The 27,777-nt window shown below is 35.0% G+C and overlaps 1 protein-coding gene across 1 annotated transcript; it reads left to right on the plus strand.

Moving 5' to 3' along the window:
• LOC149796756 (putative Ras-related protein Rab-33) lies at window positions 1-25,760 on the plus strand. The gene is made up of 2 exons (XM_089961410.1): window positions 1-385; window positions 12,087-25,760. The coding sequence occupies exons 1-2, from the start codon at window positions 134-136 to the stop codon at window positions 12,573-12,575; spliced, it is 741 nt and encodes a 246-aa protein (XP_089817536.1). The 5' UTR covers window positions 1-133; the 3' UTR covers window positions 12,576-25,760.
• Window positions 25,761-27,777: the final 2,017 nt, after the last annotated feature.

Below are 27,777 nucleotides of genomic sequence, written 5' to 3' on the forward strand. Positions count from 1 at the left end.
AAAACAAAAATGGCTGCGTGTGGGATTGCTACTAGCAGATGATGAAAATGAGATCGCTCGATTTAGCCACTTTCATTTTATGCATGAATAGAATACTAAATCTCCAATACGCAAAGCATGTAGATAATTTAACATGTATATGGTAAGCAAGATGTCCGATTCAAACAATACAGATCTACATGAAGAACCCGAATCGTCTGTGACAGTCATAGAGAAACAAGCACAAAGAAGGATCTTCAAAATAATAGTGATTGGAGATTCAAACGTTGGAAAGACATGTCTAACCTATAGATTTTGCAGTAGCAAGTTTCCAGATAAAACAGAGGCGACAATTGGCGTTGACTTTAGAGAGAGAACTGTCAACGTGGAAGGAGAACAAATAAAGGTAGTTAGCATACGTATCAGACGTTGACCCTGTTTCTGATGTGGGGTCAAAATCTTACTGTCTTGTTACCCAGTAACAACTAGCTCCATAGCTCTATTCCAGAAGCTTCATTAGGGACATTTTGGAGGCCAGTTTTCAGGAATATCTCGCATATTTAGCAGCTGACTAACAATGAGTCCTAATTGTAAGACCTCGACGCTGATATTTATGTTATGGGCGTATAGGTCTTACTACCCAAATAAATGCGCTGTATAGCGTGTTCTGATGTCGTTTAACATCGGAACGGAAGTCAAATTTTCAGCAGTATCTCACATACTTGGCAGCCCATATCTGTGCTTTTTTACAAATTAAAGTTACAATATTTTAGTTAGACTTTACTTACTCTGATGTCTTTTTTCCGGCTCATGGTTATTCTGTACCCAAGTCGTTTCATACCCAGTGGAAATGGTTCGTTTCATACCCAAGGTGCTGGTCGTTTTGTACCCAAGGTGCTAGTCATTTCCTACCCTAGGTGGTGGTCATTTCATACCCATTAATTTACAAGATCAAATATACAGTATTGTGATATTTACCGCTTCTTGTCTAGGCCTAATCTTTTTCCCACCTTAAAAATTGCATTAGCAAAGCATATCCGGGCAAAACATTAACCAAACACAAATAATTACAATAATTATATTGTTTTCACTGTATAATAGCATCTGTGTACTCTAAAGAATTAACAAAAATTCACATTGCCATTAAAAAGAAAAGTAAAATATTGGGCAGGTTTAATTAACGTAATAAGTCCATTCTTTTTTCGTAAAGCATGCAAAAATCTGCAGAAAATTTTGGCCGCACACATAGGTGCAAATGGTTATCCTATCAAAGCAACAAGAAATTCTGCGATCTTTCTTAAACGGGGCTGAATGCATATAAAACAATGTTGCTTGATTCAGTTTCTCTTCTCCAAGGAACAATATTGGTGTTAATTTCAATTTTTATCGCTTGTTTTTAAAGGTGTTGAACGTGATATACTATATGGACCACCAAGCCATTTTTGGGTACACTGCCAGCCGCATTAGCATACTTGTCACAGAATTGTCAGTTCACTTTCCCACTCGTCCCAAAATTTTCTAAATGTTTTGGAGTCTTCTCCTTTTCAGAGCTGGCACTAAGGATCAGAAAGTTCATCACCAGTAGGTCGTTTCTGAGACTGAGACAGAAAAGGAAATATACGTCTTTGCACCATTGTGATTTTAAAGTTCAGATGTCTGCACTGTGTTGTGTCCATTTATTTTTTTCTGAATGACCCATTAATTAAAATGTTCGAGGTTTTAAATCCCTTGCTGAATTAAGCAAATTAATCGCCAATAAAACTCAATCCCACTCTGAAAACTGGCTTCACGAGAAGCCATATATTCGCATTTTGTCTAACTGATTATAATTTAAAACGCAATCAAACAAATGCTGTTATTTTATCAGAAATGAATCCAGGGAAGTCATAAATGATTCTGAATTTTCAAACATTCTGCCAAATGAAGCAAATTGCCAATAAAACAATTCAAATTATCAAGTTGGTCCACTTACTTAGACAACTGGCTTCACAAGCTGCCATAATGATGTGCTTCAGTTCTGAACAGTTGATTACAATTTGATGTCCAAACATACCAATGCTAATATTTCATCAAAAGGCAGTCCATTCATGTCATAATTGTTTCCTCTTCCTCTATCAAAACTTCAAACATAATCTCAAAACAATCCAATCTAACTCAGTTGCACCTAGGCCTGACTTGACATCAGTGAACAGTTAGCCCCCCGCCCCAGTTCATAATATCTTCCATTGGTGCAATATTATTGACCATCAAGGAGTTAACTGTTGTTGAGGAGATGTCAGTGCCTCCTATAGTAGATTTGTTATGGACAACATACTCTCAGTAAGAAACTAAGTTGGAAGTCATATTTCAATCACACGCATCAAAACATGAGGGTACGAGTCTATTGAAACCCATGAGATATATATACACACACACACACACATATATATATATATATATATATATATATATATATATATATATAAATTGGCACACTTAAAAGAATCCAAAGTCAGTTTCCGAGGGCGGTTTGCAATATAATAAAATAGCCTTTGTATTTGATATTCTGTTGGTGAGTTCAAACAGTGAGTTCATTGCTCGCTGCCAGTTTTGTTCATTCACCACCTGGGCTGCTATTTGCTTGGCATCTGTAGTCATTAATACAAATGGGCATTGATGTTTATGAGTAAATAGTAGACACAGCAATAACTTGCTTTATTAATACTTTTTGTAGCCCATTTGCACTCAGAGTGAATGTATTTGCAAATAATGATTTTTGTTTGCAAGATACTGTCACATAGTTAACCTGGACATAGTCAGGGATCGTCCTGGGCTTCACCAATGTCGCAAATTGCGATTGTTTTTCCTTATTGGCGACAAAAATATCCCATCTGGCGATTTTTTTGGCGACATACTTTTTGGTTATTTAATTTGTACATACAATCATGGATTTGGACTGGATAAATTAAAAGGCAGAACGAAAGGAAGCCACAAACTTGACTAAGCAATGCATTGGAATCAATCTGTTACGCAAACGATCCTTTGTTCTTATTGACAACCCCATCTTTACAGTGCATTGTTACATCATAATCTGCTTATGCTGACATCTGGGCTGAGGACTGTATGCTGCGATACAGTCAATCATGCTACCGCATTATACCTACAACTGACTGACTTCTGAAGACACGAATAGAACAGATACAATTAATTGTGTGGCTAATCCTTCTGTTTTTTTTATACATATACCAATACAATAGTTTTGCTGAACCTTCATAGAAAACTGATAACCTTTGAAGTACCGACTACTGTGTATAAATACAAAGCAAATGGAAAAAATCTCAATCACAATTACATCTGTCGCCAGTGCAGGATTTTACTCATTGATCTTTTCCTTTTGCCATCAGTCCCGTGTTACGGCTGCATAGACTTAAACTCCGTAACAAGAAATAGCAAAAAAAAAAAAAAACAGTTTTGCATAATTAATAATAATTATTTATTTCTCAAAATACAGGAGTGAAAGAATCCCTAAATTGGGTGTGAATTTATGCTTATAAATACGGTCCAGTATTGCCAGGTGTTGACTCGTGTACGTTTCATTCGTGGGAATGGAGATCCTATTTTTCTTGTCGAGAACATTTATACAGCATTCAGTGATCATTCTTGGGAGTTAGGAAGCAATTCGCTACAAGCTTTGTGAAGCTAGCCATGGGGGGCGGGGGGGGGGGGGGGCTGCTGAGAGACTACTGGTGTCACCTGTCAGCACTGTAGACTGTGAACGTGGATTCCGTATGATGAACCTCATAAAAACTGACATCAGAAATAAGCTCTGCATCTCATCTCTCGAGAATTTAATGAGAATCAGCATGTACAGATGTGAAAAATTAGACTTTGAAACTGCATTCAACAAGCGGGCAGCCCTAAAATCGCGACGGATCTTCATGTAACACTTTGTAACATTTTGTTAATGCTTGTTGTAATTAAAGTATTAACTAACCCATTTTTTGTAATTTTCATTGCCTGTTACATTAATAGACTAAATTAACACTTGGAAAAATGTACACTACTTGTTTTGGCGACACTTTTTGAAAATTGGCGACAAAATATTGAGGTTGGCGATTTTTTTTGCGACAGCTTTTTAAAAGCCAGGACCATCCCTGCATAGTACAACCTTGGTTATTTTGCACTGGACACCATGTCATTCATGAATCCCAGATGCCTTCAAGCAATCGGTTGATATTTCCCTCTGTTGTTTGCAATTTTGTTTGGTCCAGTTTTCAGTTGGGTGACTTATTCAAACCTTTGAGTACAACCAAACAGGATTTTTTCCCTCTATGTTCATGTTAGTGAACAATGTGTCGTGTTATCTGACAAGCGATACAGTATGGATGCCTACACTACCTATCTGGAGTTATGGTTTATTTTTTTCCTTTAATGCTCATGATAAAAAAAGAGGAAGAAATGATAATACAAGTTTAGTTTCTTGCATTTTATTATCAAATAAGCATTTTGTTTATATATTTTATTGCATAGTGCATTCGGGTAGGATGCAAATTCAACACAAATTTGTTTTGTTTCTTAAGTCTTGAGACATATGATCTTGGTGAAAAAAGTTTCATCACATGTTCTGGGTCATGAAAAAAAATATTTTGTTGTGTCCCAATATATACAGTAAATACAGTAGGTTGAAATATTGAAGAAAGTGTTTAGATTGTTTAACTTCATTGAAAATATTTCTTATCCATTTAAACAATTTCGGCATACCCAGCTTCCATTGCATTACAACCAACTTAGCTGTAGGTCAATGGAACTTAAAAACATGTCCATTTACCTTTGTGAGAATTTGAATTTATTCATAAAAAAAACATCAGAGTAAGTATGTTTGTGTGTGTGTGATTTAGATTTATAACGTAGCCTTAACAATTTTTAAGTCATATCGCTACGATGTCTGCAGTGTGACAGTTTATAGTGATGTCTAGCACTGGGGCATCATGCCACAGACATGTAGCATGATGTTCCGCCCAGTCACATCATCCTGACACCAGGCTGACCAGTCCTAACACTAACCTCTTAATGCTGAGCGCCAAACGATGCAGCTGTTCGTACCATTTTTGTAAGTCTTTGGTGTGACTTGACTGGGGTTTGAACCCGCAACCTACCGTATCTGAGGCGTATGCTCTAACCAGTAGGCCACCGGAATGGTAGCCAGAGTAAGTAAAGTGTGCCTAAATCATGACTTTAATTTGTGGAAAAAGCTTCAATATGTGCTGCCAAGTGTGTGAGATATTCTTGAAAATTTGGATGCTCATTTTAATGTGAATCAACATCAGAACACGGGGCCCCGAGTGGCCGAGTGGTCTAAAGCGCTCTTCGTTACGGATCACTGCCATCTCACCTCTGTCTGCGGCGGTTCGAGTCAAAGATTCAGCCAATGTGGGCATGTGAGAAAGCTTGCCAGTAGCTTCTCGTGGGTCGGTGGTTCTTTCCGGGGTTTTCCGGGTTCTTCCTCCACCATTAATACTGGCCGCCATGTATAGCCTATCGTGCTGAAAAATGGCGTTAAACCCCACAACAACAACAACAACAACAACAACAACAACATCAGAACACACTACATACAGCCATTATTTTGGCAGTAAGACGTAGCACCAAAATATAAAGAACCTGTTATATGTCTTACATTGTAAGACTGGTTCTTCAGTCAATCCTGTGGGACAAATACCCCAGATTTTAATTGCTTCATTTTCACATCAAAATTTGTTGTGGATCAGTTGTCTAGTATCCCATGTTCTATAACATACCAATTGGAAGATAAATGTCAGTTGTTTCTTTCCAAATATTGCTTGTCAGAGCATTGCTGTCTTTAACTTGTAACTCGCGTGACAGGACGGACAAATCAGATATTAAACTGGTGATTTCTTTTATTATCTGGATAATAATTAACATAAATTTATTACAACTGCATAATAAATAAAATCAGCAGCAGCAGCATCTGTATTGGTTAAGATGTGTATAAAATGTGTCCATGTATCATGTACTTATCATCTATCAAGTAACAACTTAAAGCATTACATTAGCAGTTTCCAAACAGCTCATATGAAACATTTTCTTAATATTTTTTAAGATGTTAGTGACCATTTGCAATTAGCACAAAACAACAGATGATACATCATTGTTTCATGTTCCGTTAGATTGGTTTTAATACTATATTAGGGTATAAAATGTAACTCACATAATGAGGACAGATAAACAAAATTTAATTTCTCTATTTAAAATTCATTAAAAAACCTACAGTACAAAAGTATTTATATTTTCATTGTGTATATTGGCATTGATTTGTAAGTGTTTTAATAATGATAAAAAGCAAAACAAACTTTGATTTAAGCAATTTTTATACAAATTATTTAATTTTTACCACTTTCTAGCACTATTCATGTCATGATGTCACTTGGTTGTGTTACGAGTCTATGCTCTTAAGATAGGTAGCAGAAAATAGTGAAAAGCAACAAGCTTTATAAAATTCAACAAATAATTTATTTCCCTAGAATAGAAAGTGAAAATTTTAAAAAATTATGGTATTGCAAATTAAATCCCCAAATAATCCTAGAATTACAGACACAGTCATAGTAATAAAAGTTCGAAATAAACTTTACTGGAAATTGAAATTAAATCCAAAGTTGAAAGTGTTAGTTTGTCAGTGGTAGCCTGTATCAGGGTGTTGTACCAACAGTCTTTTGTTAAATACATAAATATGATTCCAGGTTTGAATTGACTATAAATCCCAGTGAATGTCTCTGTCCAAGAATCTTTTTTTTAAATCAGCACTCTCTATTTTCGGAGAAAAATCACAGAATTAAATAATTTGAAGAAATAAATTCCAGCTCAAATGAACTTCGGGACACAACAGTAATACAAATTGGTTCTTCTAGATCTTAAAGCATGAAGGACTAATTTTCAAATAAACAAGATATATATTTTAAACTAGGACATAAAAAGATACGATGGATAAGGGTCAAAAGTGCATTGATCTAGAAGTATCTTAGTTATACATGTAATTAGAAAGTTCCTCACCAAAATCACAATAAAACATGACATTCACCTCGTAGCCTAGCTATAAAAAAAATACTTTGTCCTTGACTCGGATTAAGATAATGATCCTCACTCTGAAAAAGAAAAAAAGTTATTTACCAAAACTGTCACTGATTTTGAACAAGGTTACTAACTACATAGTGTTTCATTACCCACAGTATATAATAAAACAATTTAAAACAAACAATGGAATTTAAATATGTATCACAGTTGATTTTAGTTGATTGTGAAGATATGATAAATGGTAAATTAGAACTGAAAATATAAGATTGAGATTATGATTATGAGAAGCCAGATTGTGTATTTACATATTTTGGTGTAAATATCATATACTTGTGTGTTTTAAGGTAAGTAAAAACATAACTGGCACAATACAAGGAAAAACACTGAAATGCCACATAACAAACATCCAGCATGGGGTAATTTTCTTGACACGGAAACATTCACTAATTATTGTAAAAATCAGAATCTATTATTGAGTGCATTCCATGGGGCTTAAAAATTGTATCATGATTCTGAGTAACGAGAAAAGCCTTGAAAATAGGTCAAATAATGGGAAAAGTTCTTTTTCTGACAACTGTATTGTGTTGCAACATTTGACGATGCATCCCCCAAATCACTATTTTCTGTCAAAAAAGGGGTTCTGAACAAGATTTTTTAAATGGGGCATTGTCCTGATCCACATGTACACAGTTGAAAAAGACCTGTATAAACAAGAAGAGGGTAGCATGGCTAATTTACACTTTCATTCTGTGCAAATATCACAATTCGCCTTTTACCCCAGCTGTCCAGTGAAGTACATATATTTCTGAGTGACTTCATTGTATGAATTATGCTATAAATAGAAAAATTGAAATAATTCATATAAAAATCACTTAAATCAAATTTTATTTTGCTTCTTTATCTTCATTCAAACACATTTAACTCAAAATATATTCCTCTTTCGTGAGCATTATGGTAAAAATATGTGAATTTAGGTTTTTGAGTATATTTCAGTTTTTTCTAATAACCCTTCAATTTGTAAATATTCAGTCAAATTTTACACTGCCAGTCTCTCACTATTGATCAAAATCTACTTGCATCAATACACTTTTATGGCGAATTTCTGAAGTTTTAAGGATTGAAAGGCACTTAATAGGAAGCCATGAGAAATATTTAAGGTCCAACATGCTTTAAGTGCTGCTTACATATGATTGATCCGTGGGTAAGACAAATCAGTCCAAGACCTCATAAGCAAAGTGGAACAGCAACCGCGTGCATGTGGTTACTGATGTAATTTGTGGAGTTGCTGTGAAAACAGCTGTTGGCCTAGGTATGGTAGGAATTGTGATCATGGCTACTATCATAGGCACGCAAGTTGGATTTGCTGCAGTGGGTTGCTGAGGGTTGTGCTGGAAATATAATTTCCGTGCACAGACTGGTACTGTATGTTTCTATTCAGAAATTCTCAATGCAGCACAAAGCAGCATCAGTATGATTGCCAATCTGTATCACTGGCAACCAAAGATAAAACAGTCTAAGACTGTGTTGTTGAAAGTGGGAAACTTAAGGCAACTCCACAAACGGATCCAAAACTGGCACATTTGCGCCATGGATGATAGAGACAAAACCAAAGGCAGTAGTTGATTTGTGTGCAGTTGAAAGACGAAGAAAATGTGAGAATTTGTAGCCCACTCCAACTGTAACAGTTATTCAGATCAAATTTTTAAACTGAAATGAAATGTACAATGAATGCAGAAGTGCAAACTGAACAGCAAATAAATGATAAATGTATTTTGAAGAAAAAGCATAGAGAGAGAGAAAAATGAAGTACAATAATAATTCAAGCAGAGAGCTATGGTGAGTTTTTACAGATATAAAAGTTAATTTAGCTTGTGTGAAAAAATCCACCTTTTATAAACTGTCATGGATTGTTTTCCCAAATCAACCAAATATTAAGGTACACAAAATGGAAATAACATGAACGATTAAAGCATAAAACAATTTTAAAAAATCAGACATGTCAATAGCTCTCAACTCTTTACAGCCTCTCCCCTCTCTCTCTATCTGTCTCTGTCTCTGTACATGACAGATCTGAATGTTTTCATGAGACACAAGAACACAGCTACACACTTGCAAAACTATTATATAAAATAAAAAAAGCACTCTGATAACTGAAATTCTAAAACATGAAACATTTTAATAAGAACAAAAACTATATTTGAAACATGGAGTGAACTACAAAATCTTACTATCAAAACTCATCTATCAACATACTGCATAAGAACAAAAACATGCTAAGTTCCACAAGTTTACTTTTGGAACACTATTTACCAAAGCACACCATTTTATTTCAGATCTTACTACTCATTTTAATATTGTATTTGTGTTACTCAAAAATCATAACACAAAAAAGTGAAAAATTCATTGCACAAGATATAATTCAGCAAGAAAGCTACACTGTGATCAACTAGGCAATTTTGGTAATAGATATATTTAAGGTAATGTGTATTAGTTTTTACAGGTTTTGGTGGGATCAAAGTGCAGTCAAAGTATAAATTGTCAGGTCCTTTTTTGAATTGTCAGGCCAGAAACCTAAGAAACATGGATCAGTTTCATTTGAATTACATTGAAATATACATTTATTGCATCATTAGTGTTAGACATGAATTATTGAGCCATTTCACTGTATTTCGTTTGCATCTGTTGCAGCCATGTCTTTTGTTGAAGTGCATAACTGATTGTCTAGATCAACAAGCTGTGATCCAGTGAAAATGATCAAATAGAACACTGGCTCATAGTGCATAGAGCCATACTGTAAAACTGTTAGTACATATGTGTTACTGTAGGCCATAGATCTACATACATACAGTAGACTACTGAAGTTTGATTTTGTGACTGCAAGGAATAAAATTCATACTTTGAATTGCTAAAGATTTTGTGCATTATGCAGATCTATACATGCTGTGGTACTTTCATGACTGGTTGATATACAACATTCTCAGACATGCATTTCAGAGGCATATGACTTCGTTAGACTTGTCTAGGCTAATCGCCAACCAGGAGATATAAGATCAGATTTCTTAGAATTTTCACTTTAGGTCTTTACCCGTAACTTTCATAGCTGATCATGCACTTGAAGCTCCCGAGACCAGTCTCTGCCTCTTTAATTCATAAATTGAACCTTTCATGTGCTCTTGGGTTACTACCTGCAAAAACATTGAGTGAAGATTCTTTTGAAAACCTTCCTTAACACACTTTCTTCTCTCCCATGCATTGGCAAGGAGTTAAATTTGTGTCTTTTCACCGGAAAAGGGATGTTTATTGATCAGTGCTTCCAGTGATTCAGTTTCTCATCTTTACCAGTCTGGGTTTCTCCCCAAGAATTGACTACCTTCTGTATGTAGCTCCTAGTCCTATTGAAATCACCAGTCTCACTTGTGCAGGGGTTGATCAAGATGGATGTCTTTGCTCACTTAAGAGATTTACATTCCATTACACTCGGAATCAAAAGAGAAAATAATGGAGCCAGAACCCTTTTTTTTTCTTTCTCAAAGGTACCTCTGATATGTTAGCAGCCACCATTTTGAGGTGGATTGTTTGGACTATTAGACTGAGAAAGATCTTTATTGTATGAAAATCAAAACCCATGGGGTCAGAGTTATTGGTGCATTCTGGCAGTCTCCACATTTCTTCATTTTACCTTCAGTGTTGAATCGAGTGAGAATTTACATATTATGCCCAGTTGTGTTAGCTTAGCAAGTTGTCAAGCCATCATCCAGTCAGTAGTGAATCACCCTACAGACAGATTATAAGTTTCCTTTGACAGACAATTGTGTCAGCTGAGAAAGTTGTCAAGCTATCCTCCAGTTTGCAGTAAAGCACCCTACAGACAGACGATAAGTTTCTTTTGACAGCCAACTGAGTCAGCCTAGCAAATTGTCAAGCCATCCTCCAGTCTGCAGTAAAGCACCCAATAAACAGATTAAAAGTTTCTTTTGATTGAGAATTGTGTCAGCCATGCAAGTTGTCAAGCCATCACCCAGTCTGCAGTAAAGCACCCTCCAGACAGATTATAAGTTTCCTTTGACAGCATATCTGAGGCCATTAGCCTCCAACTAGGATGGCAATTCCAGCAATGCAATAATTACTGCTATTAAGATGTAGGTTTTGAGAGATAAAACCAATTTTATTTATGTAATATTTACCTGCTGTTATTGCCCAGTTCCCTCCCTCCTCTATCGCTGAAGTCATTTCTGTCTCAGAAAAGGACAGTATTCCATATGATGGAATTTTTTTAGTTATCAGACTGGGATAATGTTTTTTTTATTTAATATTCTAGACCTCTGGTAAACTATTTGGAAAAAAATCACCTCGAACTGGGATTTAGCAACAGGAAAAGATGTAGTAACACATTAATAGCTGGTCATTATTGAATAATTATGAGCTTTTACTTTTAAAAAAGAAAGCCTGCATATTGTGATTGTGATGTTTACACAGTTTAATGGAAGTCAGGCATAAACAAATTTTTGGCCCAGTCAAATAGGGGTGTGTCCATAAAGTACAAACCAAAGATTTTTTAAAATTTGGGCCTTATAGTCTATCATTAGAGATTGAAATAACAAATGAAATTAAGTGTGCCATTGGGCATTTATTGCTGTCCCCCAACCCACCCAAAACATGACCATCATTTGATACCTTGTGTGACGTATAATGTGCCATCCACTGTACTCTTGCTGATTTTTTTGTAAGGAAAAAAATACATATCCAGACCTGAAGGATTATTTTTAGGAATCCAGACCTGCTTCTGCGTTATTAGTAGATTTATTTTGTATTGGACAATTTTCACATTATCTTGAGATGATCCCTTATTTGCCTTGGGCAAAAATGTGGCCTGGCCAAGATTTTTTTTCTTTTTCTAGTTGAAATCCTATAAATACTTAGTAAGGAACATAACTGATCTTCCGTTGCAATGTTCACTGTACTTACAAGGTTTTTGCATTTAAGTTTGTGAAATGTCAACTTGACACAAATATAAGTTACTATTTTTTTTTTTTTTATAGCTGCAGCTTTGGGACACTGCTGGTCAGGAGAGATTTCGCAAGAGCATGGTTCAGCATTACTACCGTAATGTACATGCCATTGTCTTTGTTTATGATGTTACGAAGATGAGTTCCTTTGAAAACATGCCAGGCTGGATTGGAGAATGTGATCAACATAACCTGAACAGGGACATTCCTCGCATTCTCGTTGGCAACAAATGTGATGAGAAAGACAAGATAGCTGTCAACACCAACCTTGCTCAGAAGTTTGCAGATTCCTACAACATGCCTTTGTTTGAAACGTCAGCCAAAGATGATGAAAAGGCCAATCATGTGGATGCTATATTTATGACTTTGGCCCATAAACTGAAAAATGCTAAACCCATGATGCCACCATATCTGACAAACCATTCAAGAAATTTTAATACAGTGCAATTAGGTGACAGTCCACAAATGAGGGGACTTGAAAGAGCAAGCACTGAAGAACGAAATGACTCGTGTTCATGCTAATAAAACAATTATTAATTATTAAGGATATTTCTTACTTTGTTAAAGAGGTGTTTTGCATTCACAAAGTTTAATTGTTTACCACAGAATGCAGACGTGGGACCTGGTTTTGTTTAAAAAGTCACCATTGATTTCACAGAACAAATTATATTTTTCTGATTGGAATATTTTTATCACAACTAACTTCACTGTATTTATCTACAGCTCTTCCACATTTTATTGTATTTCAGTATACAATGTATTTCATGATACAATATATTTCATTATAATTAAATACCTTTCAGTGTGGTAGCACTGTGGCATCAAAAATAGTAAACAATAGGAATAACAAATTCATCCATTTGCTGAAATATTCACATGAAAACTACTACGTTTGAATTGGTCTGTTAAATTGAAGACTATGGGTTAAAATGTTTTCAGTATGACACATTTGTTGAGATCACATTAGTTTTCTGCAAGAGAAGGTTTGTGTGGCCCATTTTTGGCAGGTTCTATATTACTGAATATTTCCAAAGGTCTTTATCCTTTTTATTGACTTTATCATTTTCAATCACAGGAATGTTATTGCGACTATTAAAATTGTTCTACTAATTTTTTGTTTCCATTTTTAAAGTCACAGCTGTCATTTAATGTCAGTCTATCCAGGAGTTAGCACTAGGATACATCTAGGTAAAAGTGAAGTCATATCGATGATGTCATAATGTAATGATTACATCATTTAGAACTTCACATTAAATATTGATATCCTTAATTATCTTCTTGGAATTATATCTGATTCACACCAATACAAGGTGATCTGTTTTGTCTTTTGATTCTCGACTCCGGTGGGTCAGATTATTATCAAGGCTTTCTAAATTTGTGTATGTCTGGGATTTTCATCATGGTTATGACCATGAGTGAGTTTATTGACAGAGAATTATGTTACAAAAGTACAAAAGAAAATATTTCTCATTTAAAGGAGACTGTTCTGTTGGTTTAGTATTTCTTTAAGTCAGTAATTCACAAGTTCTTGTGACTGTATTACATCAGCTTGATCCACTCCACTCCATATGACCATGTTACATGAAGGATAGCTTTGGGATGGACTGTTATCATTTTGGAATCAAAACATACTTCAGTTCACTTTTGAGTGACCATTGATACATGGTCTGTTCATTTTCTCTGACGCTTTTTTTAAAATCCTAATTACATGCTGCTTCTTATAGGCAATTGGGCCAGAAGCCTGTTGAAAGGGGTCATAAGCCTGTTGAAAGGGGTCATAAGCCTGTCAATAGAGGCCAAATGGTTATCAGGTCTATGGAGATCCATGTTATGAAATGTGGTGGTAAGTTCAGGTGGTAAAGGGGGCTGGGAGAAGAGGGGCATTTCAACAATTGCAAGATAAGTATATAATGTCATATGACAGCCTACCATTTATCTCCCTCACCCACACAGCTCAGTCATTTTATATTTGGAATGTACCTAACCTTGTAGTTTGTTCCATACATGTGGAAATGTAAACTACTTATAGGAAATGTTGACTTAAAAGTTGGTCAGAATTTTATTAATAGGCACTGCTTTGCCTATTTACAGTTGTAACTTTCAAAATGAATGGTATGAAGATTTTTTTTCTCTAATTAAATATTTTGTTGCCCCATATGGCTGAGCAGTCTAAAGGCACTCAGCTTTCACCCACATCTCACTTCTGTTCAATATGGGTTTGAGTCTCAGGCTTGGCTAACATGGGTATGTGAGAAAGCTTTCCAGCAGCTTTGCCAACATGGGTATGTGAGAAAGCTTTCCAGTAGCTTGGCCAACATGGGTATGTGAGAAAGCTTTCCAGTAGCTTGGCCAACATGGGTGTGTGAGAAAGCTTTCCCAACATGGGTGTGTGAGAAAGCTGTCCAGTAGCTTTCCATGGGTCTGTGCTTCAGTTTTTGCCAGGATTCTTCCTCCACCAGATTTGCAATGTATAGTCTATTATGTACTGCAATGTATAGAGTATTATGAGCTTAAAATTGTGTTGAGCCCACAACAACAAGAATAATTAAATATTTCAAATTCAAGACCAATATTTATGTTTACAATCTCTCCATTATTCTCACATAATATATAGTGTGTTCATTTTGTTATACCTGTCCTTGACACAGCAATTGTAATTAATATGTACTTAACACAGAAATGTTGTGCGCAAATATTGTGTTGTGAATTTCATTTTATATGGATATATGTACATTGCTGTTAGTTTGGATCTCATAAATTCACAGATGATGCAAAGTTCAAATTTAGGTCTGCATTTACCATTGCTTTTACAAACTATTCTGTTTATAATTTAAACCTTTATGTGTTCCTTCATGGTTCAGTTATACTTTCTTTAGCTATACACTTTTGGAACAGCAGTGGCTGCGTGCTTGACTCATGACCACAAGGATCATCTTGGGTCAGGTGCTGCATGTATTATATCCTAGAGTTTAGCTCTTGGCTGCAATTGCCTTGTTACTAAATCACCTACTTTGTTGTTATGCCATAAAAACACTAAAAGCAATGAACTGCACTGTGATGTCATTTGCAGTGTTTGTCCTACAATAAACCTAGGGGTCAAACCTTGTCAATTGTGAAGTGTAGCAGTGTCTTATCATTGAATAAAGCCTCTTTTAAATTAAATGTTTTTTAATGAGATGGATGAACTTGTCATTGAGCTTGGGTTCATCGTATGAGACTTATAGCACATGGTTCATACAGCCTTTAAAAATTCTTGATTTTGAGGAGTAGCCTTGAAAACTCCTTGAATTTAAACAAGCTGGTCCTTTAATTTGTCAAAAAATGACTTGAATTTTACCAATAACTCCTTGGATTATCAGGGAGAATGCAGAATATTTAAACTGAAAATACATTTAAAGCATTTTTAATTCTTTATTACATATTTTCCAACAATAATAAATAAACAAATTTGGTTGGATCAGAATGACATACAGTACTGATAGTTAACACAATAGCATATGGGGATGGTTTAATTTCCATAAGATGAAATACAATTTGAAAACTTTTGGAAGCCTTGAAGAAAGACAACTCTCCAGGATGTTTGAGAAGAATATGTCAAATATTGAAAGACCTTTTGTAAAGTGCATAAATATAAAATATGTCTAGTCCTGTGGGGTCAAAATGATGAATTGTGAATTTTCAAAACCTTGAATTTGTATACATTACTTTGTTGAAAACACATCTGTTTGTCACTACACTGTCTTGTTTTGTAGCTACACTGAATCTTCTTTGTAGCTACACTGTATCTTGTTTTTTGTAGCTACACTGTATCTTGTTTTTTTTGTAGCTACACTGTATCTTGTTATGTAGCTGCTCTGATATCAGTTTGTAGCTACACTGTATCTTGTTTGTGGATACAATGTTTTGTGGCTACACTGTATCTTGTTTGTGGTTACACTGTATCTTGTGTGGATGCATTGTATCTTTCCTGATGACTAATGGTAGTATTATGCATCTTTAAATTGATGGAAGTGTTACAGGTTGCTTGAAAGAGTACTTCCAAATTTTGGTATGCATTAATTTTATACAGTTAAAAATTGATTGCAAACAACTGAACCAACTTTGTCAATTTTCTTGGGATTAGTCAATTTAATATTGAGTGTGGTTTACATAACAGCCAAAAGCACAAAGTCAGTTTTTGCACTCAACTATGCAGGTGGACCACAGGAAAGATAATATTTCGTGTAAATGTATGCTGTAGTGATTTCTTATTGGATGACCTTGTTTGTTCCTACCTGAATGACTTCCTTCACCTGTCTTTTGTTGGAATAGCCCTCTAGGGGTCTGACCATTTACTTCGGGGCTGCTAGATTTTTCTCTCCAAATCATATACTGGCACTTGAATAACTTGAAGGAAATGTTTTGGGTCTGATTTACGAACCAAGAAACAAACAAGTACAAAAATTGCATCCATTATGTAAGATTAAAGAATTTCTTCAGGTATAAGGAAATAAAAACACCTGGGCTATAAAAAAAAGCACCCCCCCCCCCCTTCAAATTAAATGGTTGGCCCTGGATATTCAACTTTTGAACTGCTTCTGGATCTGTATGATATATTGTGTTTATAGTGTTCATGGACTCTGAGTGATGACTTGATCAGATGTTTCTTGACTTTTATTGGTAATGGTACTTTTGTTTTTCCATTTAGCTGAAACTTTCTGGGCAATCTAGATGGAAGTAGATTTGTTTGTAAGTAAATGGCTCTATGGGATTGGGTGATACTATATCTAATGAATGTTGTAAAATCTCAGATTTCTCAATGTTAATTGATCGTACTGTAATATCTCAGATTTCTCTGTGTTAATTGATCATATTGTGATATCTCAGATTTCTGTGTTGGGGATACTATATCTAATGAATGTTGTAAAATCTCAGATTTCTCAATGTTAATTGATCGTATTGTAATATCTCAGATTTCTCTGTGTTAATTGATCATATTGTAATATCTCAGATTTCTCTGTGTTAATTGATTATATTGTATTTCAGATTTCTTTATATTAATTGATCATATTGTAATATCTCATATTTCTCTCTGTTAATTGATCATATTGTAACATCTCAGATTTCTGTGTGTTAATTGATCATATTGTAATATCTCAGATTTCTCTATGTTAATTGATTATATTGTAATATTTCTGAGTACATTATCATACTACAATCTTGTATGATAGTGCTATATTCTGAATCATTCAGTTTAAATCTCTAGAACAACTTGACTTTGTAGTATTAACCAGAAGAGAGGTTCAATAGTTTTAAAGATTTCAGAGATCAGGAATGATGGCAATTTTTCATTATTCATTTATCCAGGATCCCCATATATAATAATAATAATAATAATAATAATAATAATAATAATAATAATAATGCTTTATTTATAGAGGGTGACTCATTATTCAAGGACTGTTCTCTCTTGAGGCCCTCAAAGGAGAGCATAACAATGCACATTATATGAAGATAGCAATAATTACTGTTTATTTTAACATGTTTATTATTAAAATACTAAATTTCATTATCTGTTAGAAGCACATACATGCTCATGATATCTTTTCTTAAATACTCTAATATTTTCAGCAGATTTTACTTATAGTGGAAGCTTTTTCCACAGAACTGTACCAGAGTAATGGAAGCTCTTTTTAAATGGTTTTGTTCTTGGTTTTAGTGGTAGAAGGTTTCCATGTGATATTGATCTCAACTGGTATTGTGTTGAAAAAGGCCTGGATAAGTCCTGAAGATACTCTGGTGCAGTTCGATTCAGACATTCATATAAAAGAACTGCCTTGTGAAAATCTATCCTGTCATATATTGTGAACCATTTAAGTCCTGTAAATAATGCTTTTGAGGGATGATCAATAGATGCATCTAAAATTATGTGTGCTGCTCGTTTCTGAAGTTTATAAAACCTGTCAAGCTCAGATTTAGTGCAGTTTTCCCATGCATTTGAACAATAATCCATTGTTGGAAGAATATATGACTTGTAGTATAGATTTCAAATTTCCATAGGTAAATATTTCTTGATTCTGCTGAGGAGAGCAATTTCGGATGACAGTGTTTTACAAAGCTTATCAATATGGTCATTCCATAATAAATTATCTACAGTCACACCTACAAGCTTTTTATGTTTGACATTTTCTAATGGATGATTATTAATTGCAAGAGATAGTTCTGGGTTCCTTGACTTCTGAAGCTTTGGTGACATCCCCAGAATCATACATTTTGTTTTACCTTCATTAATTACCATCCTATTTTGTTTACCCAGTTTTGGACTCTAATAAGGTCTGAGTTTAATCTCATTTGGATAACTTCTGTATCAGAACTAGATGTATACAAGGTTGCATCATCTGCAAACATTATTTAATGGTAGATCATTGATATAGATAAGGATAGGGCCCAGAACTGAGCCTTGAGTGACCCCTGAATGAATTGTGTGAGTTTCAGAGCTAATATTACCAATGCTTACTTGTTGAGACCTTTGGTTTAGGTATGTTATAAACCAGTTTAAAGAAGGATTGTCGAACCTATAACAGTTCCAACTTTTGCAGCAGAATTTCATGATCAACAAGATAAAGGCTTTCTTGAAGTCAAGGAAAACAGTCCCAGTAATGTGTCCATTATCCATTTCCTTCAGCCAAGGATCAATTAATTTGGTAAGTTCTGTTTGGCATAGAGTGGTACTTTACAAATCCTGATTGTGCTTTAAGAAATAGAGAGTATGTTTAAAAAAATGTATAGACCTGAATGGCTACATGCTTTTCAAATAATTTTGACAATACAGGTAGAATTGATATTGGTCTGTAATTCCGTGGATCCTCCTTTTCTCCTTTCTTAAAGATAGGTGTAACCTTTGCACATTTCAGTGTTTCTGGAAAATTACCACTCATTATACTTAAGTTAATAATATGCGTTAGTGACTTTATTATTACTGGTGCAGCAGTTTTAAGAATTCATGGACCAATCCCATCCAATCCAGAGGATTTATTAATATTCACCTTAGTTAGCATATCAAAAACATCAGCTTCACTAACATTAGCGATTGAAAAATAATTAACATCAGGAATTTTAGCTCTTATAAATAATAGAAGAGCATCAAGTTCAATCGGGTTGTTATCTGGAGATGCTTATGAAGAAATTGTTGAACATTTCCACAATGTCATGTACAGATGTTGCTGTATCATCATTTTGCTTAAGTCTAGGGGGAAGACAACTGTTCCTAGGTGTGTTCAGCTCTTTTAGATGCTTCCACAATGTCTTGGTACTCTTTCTTTCATCAATAGCCAGTTTATAGTAGTTCTCTTTTGCCTTATCTATCAGGTGCTTATATATCTACCTTGATTGCTTGCTGCTAACATGCATAGCTCTTCCTTAGATTCTTTGTGTCCCACACAGATTTTACTTGTGATAAAAATACATTAGGTTGATTTATTGGTGTATTAAGCATTGCTATTCATGAATGTTTTATGGAAACTAAGTAATATTGAACACTGTTATTTTGAAGAAAAAATAGGTTGTGGGATTGAATTGGGTGACTAAGGTCTGTTCCATTTAAACATAAATGGTACATAGGGAAGGAATTTAAATAGAGTATTCCACAGCATACTCTGATTACTCAAAGAGTTCATATGAAAATGATACAAAAATCTAAATTGAATCAATGGTTGACTACTTCATGTTGAAAGTGCATTCCCAGGGTCCCATTAATAATCAGCTTGAACAGCCCAAACACTAAAATCTGGTAATATGTAAATAAATAAAATAATTGATGTATTTATTCTATTTTTGACATAACTCATATCTACAGATACTATATTTTAAATTTATGACACTGCATTTCTCATTTATATTAAACCTTGTGAAGTCAGTAAGAGTCATAAGTGCAAGTGAATTGTACGTAGTTTAACTGAGTTGAGTAATCGCAACAGTTGTACATATATATTTTGCCTAATGATTAATATATGCAGATATATTTAGCTCACCTGGCCAATAGGCCAAGAGAACTTAATGGTATGGTCCTTTGGTTCAGTTGTCCATCTGTCATGCATCAATCCATCAACAATTGCTTGTTACCACTCTGGAGACAGTATATTTCAGTTGAACTTGGCACATAGTTTTAGCATCAGAATCTTGGATGAGTTCACTAATGAGCAAGAGACATGCGAATTAATGAGGTGATTGTGCGCAGGAATGACTAACCTTGTTGCTACTCTGGAGGCCATAGTTTGATGATTTTGGTCAGACTTGCAATATATGCTTGTTCTGTTAAGATCTCATGATCTTTGATAATGAGTTAAGTCTGTGCATATTAATGAGGTGATCACATCTGATTGGCTTAGTTTGTTACCACTCTGTAGGCCATTATGCTAATAAGGTGATCTTGCATCTAATTGGCACAGCTTGTTACACCCCTGAGAGCACCATATTTTTAGTCAGATTGTAGTTTAGGTATACTGTAAATCATTGAAGAGTGAGATCTATGCATATTTGAGATAATCTTATACCTAATTGGCTGAGCTTGTTACCACTCTGGAGGCCATATTTCACATCCAATTTTGATCATATTTTGCATACACGATTATCTCATCCAAATCATGAAATAATTTAGTAATGAGCAAAATTAGCACACATCAATGAGCAATGTAATTGGCTGAATTTGTTACCCTTCTAAAGGTCAGATTTCTTGTTCGATTTTGATCAGACTTGGAATATATACTTATTTTACGTGTATCAAGATCTCAGATGGGTTTAGTGATGAGTGAAGTCCTTGCATATTAGTCATGTGATCAGATTGCCTGAGCATGTTACCCCTCAACCAGATTTGAACAAACTTGGAATATAGGTCTACATCATAAAGATCTCAGCTAGATTCAATAACGAGTGAGATCCACACACATTATGTAATCTTGCATCAGATTGACTGACTTTGATTCCACTATGGAAGTCATATTTGTGATCTGATTGTGATCAAGCTTGGAATATATGATTCTGTCGTCATGATCATGGATGGCTTCATTAATGAGCTAGATTTTATTGTTGAAATGATCTTGATTTGATTGATAGGGCTCCTTATCACTCCTAAAGCTTTTTTATTCTTCTGTTGTTGTTTATTGCAGCCAAAAACTTGGATTACACAGATTATGAGCCAAAAACTGCATGTTTTGATTATGTCTTCATCTTTAGGAGTTTCTATCAGGATATAGTAAAATATGTAAAATGAATATGATATAAACATTTGGGACAGTTTACATATCATGTGTTCTTACACAACTCCATATGCTTGCTTAGTCAGATGGTTGACTGTTAAGTAATGTAAGCCAGGTAAGCGATATCTTATTTTTACATTTTGTTTTTATTATTTGTTTTGTGGTACTTAAGCTATCTTGTTAGCATAATTTAGCAAAAAACATTTGAAGATGAGAAATGAAATTTTGTAGACATAATTGTATTCATATGTTAAATGCCTGATCTCATTTTTAGGCCATGAATACAGTTTTTCAGTGTTATAAAACTATTTTAATAATTTGGGCAAAACCCTTTTTAGTGCACTTTATCAAAAACTATACAAGTTAAGTAAAATTATTTTGATGTCCAGTCAGATCATATTTCTATCCATTTGTAGAGGTATTTCAAATTTGTCTAGTTTGTGCCTGAAGTTTCGAAACAGTTCCCAGATTTTGATCTGAAAAATAAATACTATGTTAGATCATGTGGTAAATCAGTTGATCGGCACTTCGGATTTTTTTATTCTGGTTCTGTTACCTTTAATTACTACCTATTATTAACTAGTAATTCATTTTATGATTCTCCTCTGTAAATTGTTTCTTGTGGTAGCTGAGTTTATAAAATGTTCAGTTGGTTGGCTGCCTTAGTGATGTGTTAAAAGGAAAGTTGACACTGATTAAAATTTTATCTATTTCTGAATTATGCTTTATAATTTTCTAGTCATTTTCATTATTTAAACACTCTTGAAAACACACTACACTATCAGATGCTGGCAACTTTAGAGATAAATCTGCAGACTACAGCTCTACCCTCTAAATTTTTTAATTACCAGATATATTGTTGTAAAAAAATGGATTGCCTTCTGAGAGTTTTGTTCACTTTGACCACGTTTCATGAATGCCATCCCTTCCAACATTGAAATATCTTCATCACTGATTGTGAAAATTTTCCCATGTTGATATTATGCAGATATGGACAAAGTGAAAATTATTTTACAGAAGTAAAATTTTGTAAGAACATGCCTTTCAACAAACTGGCCAATTTACTGTAGATCTTCTGTTCCTGGTCCAGGTCATAATACACCCTTGAAAACTGCATGTCTTGATTACAGTCAAACATGTCTTAAAGGTCACCTGGTCACGTCATCACCTCTCTTGAAACCTGCATGTCTACAGTCAAAGATGTCTTTAAGGTAACCAGGTCACCATGTCACCTCTCTTGAAACCTTCATATCTTCTCTACAGTCAAAGATGTCTTTAAGGTCACCAGGTCACATCATCTCTCTTGAAACCTACATGTCTTGTCTACAGTCAAACATGTTGTAAGGTCACCAGCTAACCTCATCACCTCTCTTGAAACCTACGTGGCTTGTTTACAGTCAGACATGTCTTCAAGGTCACCAGGTCACATCATCACCACTCATAAGCTATCATCTGTCTCCAACAGCAGCTATTCATAAGACACCTCCCCACACATCTTACATTCTCTTACTGTATAAACAAGATGTGTGTATGTATTTTAGAGCACATCAGTAATACATGTTTGTTGAACATATACACTGTGTTGTGATGTGGCAAGTAAAGTGCCCAGGAACATACCATGGCTGCTGACCAGGAATTATTGAATGGCATGATTCAAGCCCACAGTAACCAGTTAAGCACACTTACTACTGAACCATTATTGTCTGTAAAAAAAAAAAAAAAGAAGTAAACCTCAGTTAAGCAACCATCTGTCTTAAATGGCCACTATTTTAGTTCTCAGAAATGGCTGTTTATAAAATTCAGTTGAAAAGACACGTTCAACTCTTGAAATATCAATTCAGTCTACCGATATCATTTGAAAATGACAATATTTTAGTGTCCAATAAAAATTGTATATTCTTTTAACTGTTATACAAAGTTGATACATTTATTTATAAATTTTAATATGAAAATTACTTTTTATTTTTCAAGGAAAAGTTAAACTTTGTGCTGAAAGAAGAAAATTGGTGCTTTGAATTTATAATTGATTGATTGATGGGAAGTGCAATTCTCTATAATGTAGATACTTGTCTATATGTTGGATTTTTTCTTCCAAGTTTCACAAATGTATCATTTTTTGGTGGGTCTTTTTTTCTGTCATTTCAACTACTATATTGACTTTTTAATGTTGTCTTGTGACTGAATAGCTAACAATTTGCCTATCAATATATAACATTCATTTAATGAATTGTATAAAGATATTTTATTTGCTTTGAAAAAATAGGCTTCATGCAGATAAGAACAAAATGTATTAATCTTGGGTGGAAATGAAATAAAAATAGTTACATTCATTAGAATTTAATTGCTTTTTTTTATATATCCACCTGTAGAGAGGGTATATAGTCATCTTTGTGTCCATCTGCCTCTTGATGGGTTTATAGTAATATTTGTGTCCATCTCTCCTGTAGAGGGGTTACATAGTAATAGTTTTGTCCAGCTGTCTTTTAGGTGGGTGGTATAGTAACTTTTGTGTCTATCTGTCCTTTTGATGGGTTATATTGTAATACTTAAGTCCATCTGCCCTTTAGGTGGGTGGTATAGTAACTTTTGTGTCTATCTGTCCTTTTGTAATACTTAAGCCCATCTGTCCTTTAGAGTGGTTATAGAGTAATTTTTGGGTCCATCTGTCTTATATAGGGGTGGTGTAGTAATTTTTGTGTCATCTGTCCTTTAGAGGATGCATATAGTAATTTGTATTACTCTTTCCTTTTGAAGTGGTATATAGTAATATTTGAATCCATCTGTCCTTTAGAAGGGGCACAGTAATATTTTAATCCATCTGCCACTAAAGGGGGTATATTGTAATTGTAAAGGTGCAATTGTTTTTCGCTAATATTCTGTATTATGTATTATATTCTGTCATTGTCAGCTTGACTTGGTAACCATTAAAACTGATGTATGGGCTAGACTTGCAATAAATTACTGACTGAAGTATGGGATATGCTATGTTTAGAGCATGAGTAAAGCTTAATTAGAGTCTGTTTGATAATGATCAGACAGATGGAAGAGGCCAATATTGTGTAAGATCAAACAGTGGAAAATGACAGTTGAAACAAGCCAGAGCAAATATTTTCTTGGTCAATTTGAAATGGGTGTCAAAAAATGATATTTTCCAGAATAGTTATTAATAAAGGTGTCTAGAGAGAATTATTCTGACTTAAATGGGAGTAAAAATTTTGGTGGTTAGAGAAAGTTAATCCTGGTATGCTAAGCTAAAGCTGGCCTGTGTTCCTCTGGATGAAATTTCATGGTTTAAGTATAATACAATGTATTATTAGGCAGTCCAAGTTTTTTCTGTTGTTAAATAAATTATCCAAGGGACAAGGGGTCTGGAAATTTTAGAGAACCAGAGAAGAGACTGAGGGAATTATCTGATGATAAGCAAACGAGGGCTTGGGAAGGCAAAGGTATTTTCTCTGTTGCATACAATATGTTCACTGATGTAAGTCTGTAATTATTTGTTGAATTTATTCATTCTAATTCATACTTCAATTTTCCTTGAGCTCAGGAAATAATAGTACTTTCATCTGTCTTGAATGTAATTGAAATCATGTAGTGTAGGAATTTTATGCATTACTCTGATACACATTGAGAGAACTAATTTATTTGTCTTGAATGTTATAGGAATCATGTATCCTAAAGGTTTCATGCATTTCTTCTGATAAAAATTGTCAGAAGTAAATTATCCGTCTTCAAATGATTTGTATCATGTGTGTTGAGAATTGATTATTCTGTGTCTGGAAGTGTATGTTAGTGAACCACTAATTAGTGAAGTAACGTAATTATGTCAAGGATTGAAGTCCATTAATTCGTTTGTGTAATTAGTTGTGAATTTTTTCAACCTATAATCGATGGTGTTAAAATTAGGAACCTTATTTCAACTTAGATAGTTAAGCTAGTGATTTATAGCTCACATTGAGATATAATGGTTTATCTAAGAGGTCTAATTATGTCATGGTTCCAGTAAAATGCAAGGAACAGCTGGAAAAAAAGAACGTTAAAACACCCCCATTAATTAATGGTAATATAGTTATGAGCATGTAATAGGTTGTGAACTGACAATAGCTTAGTTCTGTTGAATTACGATAAGACAATATCTGATAAAAGATAAGAGTGTGGAATAGTGTTTGATCCCAGGAGAAGAAAAAACATGACTGCACAGTGGTAAAGAGCGCAGTCTAAAACCAAGATGGTTGATGAACTGAAGAGGCTTAGTAAAGAGGGCAAAGGAAAAAAGACCAGAAGCTACCAGGCGATGCTGACTTGCCGCCAATTTGAGTTCGATCCTTTGCTCAATTGTATGATGAAATTTTTGTATCACAGAACGGTTAACTGAATTCAGCATAAGTGTTATAACTATTTCAGAGAAAGTGACATACAACGCATGTTGAATTTGATTTTGTTTATGTAATTGATTAAATTGTTATATCTTACATACATGTGTTCTATTCTATATCTCAGTTCAGATCTCTGTTATTCCATCCATCAATTTCATATTTTATTTTATTGGTTACTCGATCCGGGCAGTAATACCGTGGTCGATCATCGTCTAGATAATGATGACCAAACACCAAAGGGAGTGGGGATCTCGCGTCTCCCCACCTCCGACAATGATCTGGGTGTCCATATCACCTTTACAATAGGTATATAGAAATCTTTTGTGTCCATCTGCCCTTCTATCCAGCACACACTCCCATTAGGGCAACTGGTTCTGCACAACTTCTCTACATTGACTATCATCCTTAAGTTGAAAATGTGGGAACAAAGGTTGTTCCTTTCGTGAACCAAATCCAAACTTACTGAATTTTTTCGCGGTATATCATCAAAGTAGCGGACGACGTTCTGAACAAGGATAAGATGAAGTTCAACATGTAGGTGAGGGCTGTATGGTTAAGATTAGACCGAATGAAATGGTTACTTACCAACAGTACATAAAGCGCATATATTTGTGTGATGCTGTTTTGAGTCGACGTGTCCGAAGCACAAGTACAAGTCGAGACTGATTGCGTAATTGTCACTTTGCCCTGAAAGAGATGGACTATGCCATCTCCATCTTGAATTTTACGGCAGAAATAAATTGATTGAGCCTGCTTAAGCCTATCACAGGTGTCCTTTTGTAGTTATTTTTCGTAACCAGAATTATTCTGGCATAGAAAACATCGTATGCAGTTTGTAAACATATCAATCAGCTGTTTATGGACAATTACTATTTCCTTCTGCGAAAACATGTTACTTCATGGGATCTCTTAAGAGGTCCATCGTGAAAGAGAAGACACGTGTGGAGGGGATGGGTGAATGGGATATGGATACGTTTTTATGTTCGTTAAAGTATGGGAGAAAGAATGATTCTGTTCCTACAGGTGGGTCTCCTACCGGCGGGTGGAATGGCAGGCACTGACGTTTGGAAGAAGGCCTGGGGAGGAAAACTTGGCTTTGTCTTCCCCCTCCTGCCTGCCCGCAGAAGTTAGGGGTATATGGCCGCCTATAACTAGCTTGACAATGAAAATTGTTGTGTTACTGAGAACTATCCCTGTGTTCCTTCTGGCATTAATCATCCCCTATCTGGTATATTCATAAATGTGTTAGTGCAAAGATAGGGCTTTGCTCTGGTTGCTGAAGGGACAACTCTTGTGCCTCATGCTTTCTCACCTTGATTATTTTTACCCGAACAAGAGACTGCGTTCGCAATCGTGTGGTGAACGATCCTGTTGACCAACTTGGCGATACGGTCTACTGAATCCCAGTCATGGTAATTTCAAGCCTTTCGGGTAGTCGAATGATCGTCAGAGACACGAGGTCAAGTAGTGGAGCTGAACATTTTTTTCTTGCTAACTTTAAAATTGCGTTTCACACTTTTCGGTCCACTTCATAACAGAGTGGAGCAAACGTACTGAAAGCCATAATATATTTGTCTAAGGTATAGCTGAATATTACTCAGCTTACGGGATTTGTACCTATTCGGTAAGAAAGGTTTGGGCAAGTGACTCGCCATCTTCGCTAACCAAGGTTCCGATATGATGATATGAAAATCTTACATACACCTTGGTGGATCGAACATATATTGGTGCTTTGTCCTAGCGACATCTATTGGACTTAATGAGTTGCCTCCCTTACTGGATAATGCCAACTAACCAATAGCGTGGTGCATGATACATCGGCCGAAAATGGCGGGGGCAATTAAACCCCAAAAGGATACTTTGGAAGTTTGTTATTGAAAGCATGACTCTGTACCAGAGGGAAGCCACTATTGGTGTGTATGATTGAAAGGTACTTTGTGCAAACACGGACCAGCACTGGAAAATTGCTTATTTATCAGTCCATTCAAGTTGTGTCCTCCCCAAGTCTCGATGATGTAGGAAGTGTGTTGAAATTGGAAAACTTAATTTTTGTTGGATGCGATGGCTAAGATAATTTCAAGCCTGAAGCCTTCAAAGTTACTCGAACACGTAGAC

This window comes from Sinohyriopsis cumingii, chromosome 6 (assembly GCF_028554795.1).
Source record: "Sinohyriopsis cumingii isolate HCF-2022 chromosome 6, ASM2855479v2, whole genome shotgun sequence".
Taxonomy (NCBI): Eukaryota; Metazoa; Mollusca; class Bivalvia; order Unionida; family Unionidae; genus Sinohyriopsis; species Sinohyriopsis cumingii.